Source organism: Panthera uncia, chromosome B4 (genome assembly GCF_023721935.1).
Source record: "Panthera uncia isolate 11264 chromosome B4, Puncia_PCG_1.0, whole genome shotgun sequence".
In the NCBI taxonomy this organism is placed as follows: domain Eukaryota; kingdom Metazoa; phylum Chordata; class Mammalia; order Carnivora; family Felidae; genus Panthera; species Panthera uncia.
In genome coordinates, this window is record NC_064809.1 from 10349801 (window position 1) to 10361933 (window position 12133).

The following is a 12133-nucleotide window of genomic DNA, read 5'->3' on the forward strand; positions in this document are numbered from 1 at the left end:
GCTCTTCTCACTGTACTTGTGAGGCCGTGAACTAGCACTGATTAGTAGGAACCCCAAATGTCTACACCAACCCATCACATTTCAGACTCAATACCCAACTGTCTTGTGGACCCCTCCATCTGCATATATTTTATCAATGACTGTACAACGGCTAGCCCAGTCACTAAGTGTTAACTGCATGGAAAAAAAATTCATACAAACATGAATGAATGACAGTTCTACTGATTTTAAGTTAGTTAAGCAGTTAAATAAATTAATTGGGTTTTTCATAGATCACACTAAAATCTATTCACAATAATGGGAATTTGTGTCAGGTTGTTCCAAACAACCAATTTAAAAACGAACTGTGGGAATATAGCTGTTAAGTTGAGCACCGCCTGTATGCCTCCCTGGGGGCAGGGCACAGTCCAGATGACTTTCTATAATTTGATGCTCCTGTTATTCTCACAAATAATCAAAAGCAACAGATATGAAATTACATGCAAGTGATATAAATATAAAACATGACGTTTATAAATCACTGCCTACAACCCATTACAGATCTCAAGAGGTAACGTAATAATGAGAAGACATGTGAACTGTCAACAACTGTGATTTTCTAAAGTATCAAAAACCAGATTTCATAACTAACAAAGAGATAAAATGCTAATGGAGATTATATATAATGTATAAGTTCAAATTTTCAGATCCGTGTTAAAATTTTAATACCACACATAAATTATAAATAAAATGGGTATTTAATTTTATATACTAACATATTCAAATATTTATTGAATACCTAGCATGAGTCAGAAACTATTCTAGATATTTAGAATATAAGAGTAAATCAAACAAAAGGTATTCTTACCCTCCATTTACATTCTAGGAGTGAGAGTAGACGAAAAACAAAGTAAGTGTAATATAAAGTATGCTGACATAAGTGCTGTGGTGAAAGAGAAAGGAGAGAACAGGGACCCAGATAGCTGGGGAAGGAGGGGGTACTTGCTATTACACAGTGTGGTCAGAGAAGATCTCACTAAAAAGGTAGCATCTGGGTAAAGATCGGAAAAAAGTGAGGCAATGAGGTCTGAGACTATCTAGGATACAATGTTCTGGGCAGAAAAAATGGCCAGCGCAAAGCTCAGTGTGTAGGGAGAAGAGCAAGAGACCAGGGTGGGTGGAGCAGAGGGAAGAAGAGAGAATAAAGATGACTTCAAAGGTCACATGAAATAAATAAACTGCTTCTGTAATTCAAGCTCTCCAAAAAACAAATCCATTTCTATTTATATGTTTTTTCTGATAAAACAGACTCAAAGAGTAAATCTGAATACTTACTCTGTCATATTTAGCAACTATTTCGGCTCGCTCCTGGGCAAGTTTGAGGGCTACATCCTGGTCCGAATCTGCGGAGAGAACAAGTTTAGATGAACTGTTATTTAAAAAACCATAAAGTTAATTAATTAGAAACCTAAGATAAAACAAAAAATAAACAATAAATCAATATTGCCTAAAAGGACAAACTAGCAAAATCAAATAAACTTAAAAGGCTGAGTTAATTATCTGTAACTATGGCTTTGAAATATCAACATATCTACCATTTCAGTAGTATATATGATATTCAAAAGAAAGTAAATTTATTAACATGGCATTAACTTAGAGGAGATGATAAATCTTATCCCTCAAGAATCAATTTTGGATCTAATTTCGGAGAAACAAGTGTTGGAGTTGAAACAAACCGAAAGCTCAGAGTTTTCAGATGAAACCCATCTGGGTATATGATGAGAAGAACATTCAAGAATGCTTTTACAAATTGAGGTAATCTGTCCACAAAATAAACAGTGTTAAGGGGCGCCTGGGTGGCTCAGTCGGTTAAGCGTCCGACTTCAGCTCAGGTCATGATCTCGTGGTCCGTGAGTTCGAGCCCCGCGTCAGGCTCTGTGCAGACAGCTCGGAGCCTGGAGCCTGTTTCGGATTCTGTGTCTCCCTCTCTCTGACCCTCCCCGTTCAAGCTCTGTCTCTCTCTGTCTCAAAAATAAATAAACGTTAAAAAAAAAAATTTTTTTTTAAATAAATAAACAGTGTTAAGATACACTTCAGGAGTTAGAAAAATTATTTCTCCTACATGATGAAAATAATCACTCCTTCATTTGGCCCCTGAGGTCCTCCCTCATCAAATGCCCCAATTACTATGCTAATCTCCAATTCTGCTGCACACATACCCTTTTTTCTTACCACCACCAGGTATCCCTGAAAAATACAAATCTGATAAGAGTGGTAGAGATCACGACATGAAATAGCATGCATATGATGACACATCCCAAGTACCATAAAGAAAAACAAAAGACTAGGGACAGGCTATGTCAAAGGAACCTCTTCTCACGAAGAAAAAGACAAGCACTCCATTGGAAATGTGGGCAATGGCCATGAGCAAGAAATTCACAAGAGTAACAATAACAGCCACAACCACATCTGTGCTCTCACTAACTCCCTGGCAGACAGGACGATACTGCCTGGCAGCAGGTACTGTGAAAAGCTCTTTACATCCCTTATCCCGTTTATGTCTCACCACGACACCCTACCATAGGTAGCATATGAGGCCTGGAGATTTAGCCCACTGTCTAAGGTCACAAAACTACTAAAGAGCAAAACTGGGACTCAAATCCAGACAGTCATGACTCCATAGCCCGTAATTTTAAGGATTATTTTATAAAAATGACCGCTAAAGACACAAGAAAGAAAAATAGTAATAAAGACACAAGAAAGGACTTGCAGTGAAAGATGGCACACACAACACACACTTTCATATTCATTCCTCTGGAAACACTGAAGTGACTCTACAGGGATTCTTCAAACCCCCTCCCTCAAAGGCCCAGCAAATGGTGGCTCCTGAGGAGAGGGAAGGGTGGGGTTGGACCCAAGAAAGGTGATGATGAAAGGAGTCAACTCCCTGAGACCGAAGGGGATGCGCATGCATACAGAAGAGGTTAGGTGTGGGGAAGAAAAGCACATCTTCGCCTTCCAGAGCAGGAAACCAACACATACTGCCTGCGACTGTGGAAGCAGGAAGTGGCAATCCAGACTTGCTCTCTAGCACTATGGAAGAAAACAGAAAACGAATCAGCCTGGGAGAGAAAGGTGGTTACTTCTGTGAGGTGGGCTGTGGGGAGGGAGGAGTATGGAAGTCAGCTATTTTTCAAAATAAGTCATACAGACTGCTGAATCTTTAAACCAAGTATAGCTCTGATAAAAATAAAATCTAAATTTAAAAGCCAAGGAATGGAAAAAAAATCAAACTTATTAGAAACTCAAGAAATACAAGTTTTAAAATATCTTTATACTTATCTCAGACTGACAAAAAATGCACTGATGTTACTCAATGTTGACAAAGAGTGTGGGGAAATCTGCAGTAGCTTACTCTGGGGGAGACTTACCTTTCTGGAAAGCAATTTGATAATATGTCCCCAGAATCTTAAAAACAGGCATGTCCTTTACCTAACAATTTCACCTCTGGGGATTTAGGCCAATGAGATCATCAATATAATAGGAAAAATTGGAAAAAAAATGGGAATTTGTCAATTTTTAAAACTTTATTTGGGAAAAAATGTTTATGTCACTGCTTTTCTCAGACTGTCAATACGCTCTCCTCTGGGGGAAATGTGAATAAATAATAGAATGGTTCAATAAAATAACAAAAATGCAGACTAGATCTTCACAGTGAACTAATGCAGTCAAAAGTCTGCGATAATCAACTCAATTATATATTCATTACCCTAGTCTAGACTTAGGGACCTCTGTCAATTCCTTTTCCCTCTTCTGTTGCCCAGTTTTACAACATTACACTCACATTTCTCCAAAAGGGTAGGGAAAGCAAATTTAAAAAAATTAAACTCAAACTAGGAAAGTTGACCACTTACTAAATTCCACTTCCATTATCAGAACAACGAAGCATGAATATCTACGGTGATCAGGCCAAATTCAATGGATGAGTGCTTTCTTTGAATGTATTCTATATCAGACCTTCATTGCTGCTACAGTCATAGGAGTCTCAACCGTCTTTCCTACTTAACAATGAAAGCCTTAAAAGTATAAAGGCAAGAACTGAAAACAGTACAGAGTTGAGAAGATGCAAAGTATCCCAAGAACCCATCATTGTGGCAAATTATAAAATATAAAGCTTTCCAGGGATCATCTCCAGTCTAGAGATTTCCAAAAAGGAAAAAACCTAACCACGTAATAGAGGTCATATTGAAATTGGATGAAATTGTATCCTAATTTCAGGAGAGAAAAATCATGTACTTTAAACATGGTTAGAGTAGTTGACTTGGCTCTAAACCAAATAAAGTAAGTTCTAAATCTTTAAATTCCTTTAGAACTTTCTTGTCCTTGTATTTCCTTGTGGAGAGAAAATTCTGTAATGCTGACAAATGTGTTCTAAAAAAAGCGTGAATTTAAAGGCATACTAATTTTATAAAATATAGCCAAACCTGCTTCCTAGAAGAGACTAAATGTAAATGCCAATTGTTCCCAACATGGAGTGCAAAGACATTATTTAATAATCCACCTTGTGAGGTAACCATCTTTAGAGTAGGAAGTTAATATCCCTCTGCAGAATTCACTATAGTTGAATTATGCATCATAGTGTCTGATCTATAGTTGAGAAGTTTATGAAGAATTGCACTAGAATCCTCCCTTTGATTTCATTCTGAAAGCTTATTTAGAAATTCCATTGCAAGAACAAAGAATTTGCCCTAAAACATTGAAGACAAAGGGTTATCAACAGCTGCCTTGTGTCTGTGTGCAAGTGTACACAAAGTTCCAGGCACCTATTAAACAATGACAGTTGTGTTATTCGGCACCTACATCACATGTCATTACTTAATTTAAAAAACCTCTATTACATTATTCAAGCCAGATGAAATAAAATTATTTTTATTGACTTCACATCTAAGGCAACAATGTTGCAAAGAAAAAAGGCATGTTTTAAGCAGTAAAAATAGAGAGCCACTGGATTAAACACGCAAGTATACAGTAAAACCTATCTGGGCACAAATTTGTGGAAGATAATGACAGCTATCGCATCTTATGAAGCATTTCAAAAAGTGACAACTCTCCAGAAGCCTTCTAATTCCCTTTAAACACAAGAACTTCTAAGAACCAAGCATCCTCCTGAAAGACATTTTTTAAAAGCAGGCAATGTAGCTGAGTATCTCTCACTCAATTAACCCCACGTTGTAATGAACAAGTCATTCACAGTCATTAAATTTCAAATTCAGTCCAACAGAACAAACCTCAAAGCGGACATTCTTCCTAGTGTACATTCTGACAGGACTACTATATACAAATCACCTATTCCAACTTAAGAAGTACTTTACCATTTGTTAGACAGTTAGTCCGGCCCTGGGAATTAACGGCGGCTTCAGTCCTCATAGATTAAACTTATCTACTCCAAGATTTCATTATTATTTTACAGTTCTCAAGCACACCAGGTGAGTTAGGTGGTGCCTCATACATTCTTGCAACAAACTGAAACAGAAAAGTGGAAGGCAGCTCTACTTTAAACTATTTGTGAAACAAGCACAAGAAAGAAAACGTTTCTAAGGGAGAAGAAAAGACCTTTCTGTGGCTACACGGACTCCAGATATTCTAACAAAGATGATGTTTGTTGAGGGTAAAAACACGTCTTTCAGGCCAGATCCCAAGTATGAGCCACGGCAGCCTACACCCGGCATTTCCATCTGACAACAAACAGGGGCTTGAGACAAGCCGCTTTAGAACACGCCTTCACCTCCTGCCGCAAAGTTAACCACATGCTTACTACTCGCCCTAACTTTTGTCATAAAGCAACGAAGAAAATTGTGATTGAAAACATTAAACTAAAACTAGGTAGGAATGTTCCCCTCAAACACATTTCATTCTTAACATAATTTTTAATGTGAGAACGTCAGCCTCTATTTCAGACACTAAATGAATACAAGCTAAATTTTGGAAGGTTTTGGAAAGTTTTAACACACCACACATATACAAGTGAAACACGTTTTGGGGAACAATGTGTATAACTACTGTAGGACGGCTCTGTGAAATTTTCTGTCCTATTCTATTTATTCCTTCTTACTCCTCTTCAGGGACCTACAATTTGGAAACCACTTTGCAAACGTTAACAGTCATGTTGGAGGCATGCTTGCGGACATTAATCACACTTAACTGGACACTTCACACATTAAGTTTACACTCAGTTTAAGCCATTTGTAGTATTTAATATAAGCGAAAGATCTCAGAAGCTTAGAGAGAGGGAAAATTTCAAGTCATACACCGAGGAATAAGAATCAGATTGGTATCAAACTTCTTTCCAGCTAAAAGATAATGAAACTCTATTTCCAAAGTTCTGAGAAAAAAAAATGATCATGAACTTAGAATTCTATACCAAGCCCGACTATCAATGAATCACGGAGAAAAAATAAAAACATTTTTAGCTATTATCAGGTCTGCTAAAGCTCAAGAAATGACCCTCACCCCTAAAAGATGTCCACATCCTCATCTCTGGAGCCTGTGAGTGTACCTTATATGGCAAAGGTATCTACAGATGTAGTAAGTTAGGATCCTGAGATGGGGAGATTATCCTGCATCGTGCAGATGGGCCCAACGGAATCATAAAGCACCTTATAAAATTGTTTAATGTTTATTTATTTTTGAGACAGATGGAGTGTGAGTTGGGAAGGGGCAGAGAGAGAGAGAGAGAGAGACAGACAGACAGACAGACAGAATCTGAAGCAGTCCCTAAGCTCTGAGCTGTCAGCACAGAGCCCAATGTGGGGCTAGAACTCACGAATCGTGAGATCATGACCTGAGCCAAAGTCAGACGCTTAACCGACTGAGCCACCCAGGCGCCCCATAAGAGACTTTATAGAAGGGAAACAAGAAAGTATGACGATGGAAGAGGTTGGAGCGCTTGTGAGGAAGGAAGGGGTTGGCAGGCAAAGAACAAAGGTGGTCTCCAGAAGTCAGAACTGGCTAAGAAACGGCTCCAGAAGGAACCAACTAAGCTGACACGTTGACTATGGTCCAGTGAAACTGAGCTCAGACTCTGGCCTCCAGAAATATAAAAGAATAAATCTATGTTGTTTTAAGCCACTAAGTTTGTGGAATTTGTTACAGCAGGGACAGAAAACCAATACATGATTCAAAGTTCACTGCCCACCCAATGTTTCTTTTAAAAAGAATATGAGAACACACTACAGAAAAACGAAACAACAATAAAAAGAACTGACAAAGACTCTCTCCTTTTCCAAACTTCAGTCAGGCTCCTCCTAGCCTTGTCCTATCTTCGGCCTGCCTAGCCTGGCCTGGCCCAGCCGCAGCAAGAATCCTGCTAAGTCAGTTTAGCAGGAGTGCCCCCACACCCTGATAGCTAGTCACCCTGGCGTGCCTTTATCCAGAATCCTGTTCGGTCAGCGTAGCAAGGACCACCCCCTCCGCGCCATGCACTGAAACCTTCAGTCTGCCTGGTGGCTATGAACTCCACCTGTCCTTCCTGTGTTTGGAGTGGAGCCTGATCTCTCTCCCCTACTGCCAACAGTCTTGACCCCAACTGCAATTCTCGTGTACAACGTCTTTGCCGTTTTAACAAGAGCCAGAATAATTTTTCTGTAACAGAATAAAAAAGAAGGCAGACACGGGATCCATGAAATCTCAGAAGGCTAAAATTAGACATTTCCAGATGCCAAATGTGTAGTTGCCTAGAGAGCAGCCAGCCTACATTAGAATAGGGAATACAAGGTGTCTTCAGGAAGAAAATAGATTTTATCAGTGACACAGTAAAAGCTTACACAGAAAAGACTCCAAAAAGAGGGCGAGAGGACTGTTTGAAATCTCAGAACTAGCAAAGCAGAAAGTGATAAAGCCACAGGCAATCGTGAAGAAAGGTACAAAGGCCATTTGTACACGTATGGCATGTAGGAGAAATGCATGCATGTGATCTTGACACTTTCCACATTAGGATTATTATACTTATTTTTACACACCTCATAATATTCGAGACTTAGATAAATGACACTGACACTATTTTGATTATATGACACCGACACTATTCTGATTATATAAGAATTTTATTGGCTTTTGGTGTTCATAATCAACTACAAAGTGTCCAAAACTGAACTCTGATCTGCACACACACACACCACACTCCAAACCTAAATGCCCTTCCTAAAAGCAGCCACCAATACCTGCAAAAAACATTCTCCACACTATACAAGAATCTACATGCACGCATGCACACACAGATTTCAGTCTCCCTTTTCTACTCAGAAACTAGAATTGTTCTATAAATAGCTCTACACCTCACTCTTTTTCATTTAACAGTGCATCTTGGAGCTTGTGCATATCCACATCTGCAGACCTACCCAGTGGTGTGCCAATAAAGGCTTAGCGACCCATTCTTATAGGGAGGAAGCAGGGGCTCCAAGCCCCGGTTGTGGCACCTCCGAACCTCCATGCCACTTCTTCTCCCACCACGGCGGCTAATCGCCAAACTACAACATGCCGTCATGGAACAGACAGTTCAGTCTGGCTCCAATACATCAACAGATCTACCTTAACCTTTTCCGTAGCTGGAAAGCTTCCTACCTAATACATTAATATAATTTATTCAACCAGTCTTCTCTAAGGAATGTGAACTAGGATAAAAACGAGAGTCCATTTTTAATGGGAGTTAAAGAGAAAACATCCTAAGGTAAAGAGCTTACTAGGCAGTGGTGACCAAAGGCAACAGAACAACAGAGGAAGCAGAAACGACCAGTAAGCTGAGAAAAAGCAGCTGTTGCAAAGAGGAACGCAGGACCTGAGAGAGAGAGCAGAGTGAGTCACCATCGTAGAGACCTTTCAGCCTAAAAGAACATAGACAGAAGCTGCTTCATGCTTCAGCTCCTGGTGGCTTACACTTCCTGCTCAATACAAATAATGTTTTTCCTTGAAATAATTTGAATAAGTTATTCTGGTCTATAATCAGAGTTCCTTCATTCAACCTCATCTTTCAACCAAAAGAGGCCCCAAGTACCAGTGGTGCCTAAGCAATGGTTTCAGCTACTTGTGATCACTTTCTTAGTGCACTATGGGCTAAGATATATCAAAAATAAGAGTTCTTTTAATGGTAAAATCTTAATTAGGCACCACTGCTGAAAACTTCAGCAGTTATTTTCTCATGTTCTAGATTCAAGGCTGGAGGAAACACTCAGAGGAGAAATACACAGAGTTAAGCAGATCAACATTAAAACACAACTAAAAACAAACAAATAAAATAAAGGCAGGTGCACCAGTCACAAAAGAGCCTGAAATACCACGGATTTTAACTGGGTGTTTCGTATGAGATGATGTTAAATGCAGGCACCTACAAGGTACATATCCCTGCCTGCCTCCCCCTACTGGCCCCTATAAAGCTGATTCTGAAACAGCATGCCAGGATCCCGGGGGAGTCTAGGCCAAAAGCACCACCTGGTGGTCCTGGGAGAAGACTAACCCAGGGTCTCTTCCCTCCACAGGGAGGTCATCTATCATCCAATATTCCCTCGCACCCCAGCCCCGTCCTATTTCCCCCTCTCCTAACTCACTCAATTCCATGTTAAACAATGTCCTCAAAAACTGCACAACCCCCAACACCTACTAATCTCCTTCTTCCTCCCCCAACTGAGTAATAATCTTAGAAAAAATCATTGGTTTCCTTCTCTCTTTCCCATGTTCACTGGGAAAACTACGACAAATAATGGTGATCAAGGAAGAGACAGCCAAAGGCTAAAAGCAAACTACATGAAAGAACCCAAAAGTCCCCAGAAACGCCCAGATTTCTTCTCAAAACAGTCACACAAGTATCCACATAATACGTTCATATTTCTCTGGCTTAATCCACATGGTCTGATACCATAAAAACATTCAAAATAAGTAAGCTTAAATGCTCTTCAGGATTTACAAACAGGATTTGTATCTTTTCATTCAAAATATTTATATTCTATCACGATCAGCATGACATTGATATTTCCTATTATATATCATACTTTAAATGAATAGTTTTTAAATTTGCCATTCAATGTGCAGAACACATTTCTTCCCGAAAATCCTTATACAGAAGCCCAACTGCCAAGCCAGGCAGGCAGGTCGGGTAGAGGAGAGAGGGAGCAAAGTTCCCCTGGCCTGCTCTCCCTCTTTCCTCCAAGTGACCCACATGACCCACACAGACCTGCAAGGCTATCCTGGCCAAGCAAGCAAGAACAGGGCACATCTCTAATATTTTAAACACGGAGCACCCAGTATCAGCTAGGTATTTAATATTTCCATAACTAAGAAAATGCTTAAAATTATAGTCATAGCAATAATTCCTGGGCAGCCTTCTATTACTTGCTTCCTATTTTCTAGAAAGAGGAGAAACAAAATAATATTTAAAGTCCTAAAGCCAATTACTGGCAAAGATTTATTGTAATTGAGAAGGTAAGTTTTTCTCAAATGCAATCAGGAATGACAGTCTGCTTCCAGGTGAACCACCCATACCTGCTGGCATAAAGGGAGAACCAGCCACTGCTTCTTTTGTTTGAGTTCTCTTTGAAACAGGAACCCATAACATTTTATTGACATATGATTTACTGACGTGTTATTTAATTGTAAGCTCCATGAACAAAACACAGTTCTCTCATTCACCCTGTGGTCACTGTATCTAATCATAGGGTCTAGCACACGGTCGCTGCTCACCAAGTATTTCTTAAAAGGATGAAACTAATTCCTCAGAATTATTACTATTGTCAACTATTCAACCAGCTCAACACTTAACATATCAATTTATTTTTAACAATTAGATTTTAAGCTATTTTTCAGAAATACTTTCCCTGCAAAAAGTACACCTTTACAAAAGATTCTAAGTTTTTTTTAATTCTATTTCAAGGTAGCATTTAAAATTTTATTAAGATTCTAAAATTCAGAAATGAGAAGTCACCATCTATTTCTGATTAGCACTTCTGCATATTTACAAGTACTTCATATCCAGGAAGGAAGGGAGGGAGGGAGGGAGGGAGGGAGGGAGGGAAGGAGAGGAGGGAAGGAGAGGAGGGAAGGAGAGGAGGGAAGGAATTTTTTTAAAAAAAGGCAAAAAAAGGCGAAGAAAGATGAAGCCCACTCCTCTCCCCACATCTTCCTGATTTAGCTACCTGTCTACTCCCAGAAACTACTCCCAAAATCGTAGTCTCACATTCTTGACAGGAAGGTCCTGCCCACTTGGCTGAATGTACTAGATCATGCTTTTAAATCCATGTATGAACACTCCAGAACTCTCCCCATACTCTTCCCCTCTTATAGGGGCAGAAGGACTTTTGAGGTTGGCTCGGCTCAGCTCCTTGCGCTCTCTCTCTCTCTCACTCTCTCTCTCTCAGCCACCCTGGGGGGCAAGCCATCTGGTCTGTTCTCCATGCATGAAGGCACCTGTCCTGAGGGGAGGTCTGTGGTTGCTCAGCTATGCTAGTCACCCAGTGGGGAAGTCTAAGTCAAGATGGGCTGATAAGGCCCATTGGACCTAATGGATCTAATGTCACATCCTTAGATCAACCAATACAGAAGCCATTTTGATCTCCATCTGTCAGTCTCTTGTGTCTTACTTCTCAAGGAGAAGAAACAGTATCACTATTGGTTCCCTAGAACTCCCCAAATCACACTAGTAACTCCTACGTTTATGTGTAAGGTGATTCATAGAGAAAAAGGATATGGAGTGATGTAACAGTATTTAAATACCATTACTACTGATGAGAAGCATAATTACTAGTTGTTGAGTATGAGTGTAACTCCCACATTTGGGGGCAGGGTTGAGTGACAAAATTGCCAACAACACATACTTAGAACCAAGACAAGCCTATGAGTCACTTTACTCATTTAAATCCGCCTACAGTTGCTGGCAAATTCAGGATTATACCTTAGCTGCTTTACCAGCAATATGATTGTTTGAATAGATGACACAGACTCCTTGGTAATGACTCCCTGTTTGTGGATACTTTATAACCTGTCTAGTGAGCGTTTACTATGTGCCAGACCTGTGTTGAGCATTTACTATGTGTAATCTCATATAATCCTCACGACAACCTACTCTGATAGTTGTGTGTCTATTCTCAGTTTACATAAGGAGAGCCTGATG

The 12133-nt window shown here is 39.7% G+C and overlaps 1 protein-coding gene across 5 annotated transcripts in view; it reads right to left on the bottom strand.

The window, feature by feature from the left end:
* The window catches only part of USP6NL (USP6 N-terminal like), a 183420-nt gene that overhangs the window by 81609 nt on the left and 89678 nt on the right, over positions 1-12133 (bottom strand). For 3 of the 5 annotated variants that reach the window (XM_049626838.1, XM_049626836.1, XM_049626837.1), the window contains one exon: positions 1315-1382. In XM_049626838.1, the coding sequence (XP_049482795.1) occupies positions 1315-1382 (68 nt within the window). Of the gene's footprint in view, positions 1-1314; positions 1383-5351; positions 7634-10509; positions 10575-12133 lie in introns of those variants that run through there. The other 2 variants (XM_049626840.1, XM_049626841.1) reach the window with 2 other exon arrangements.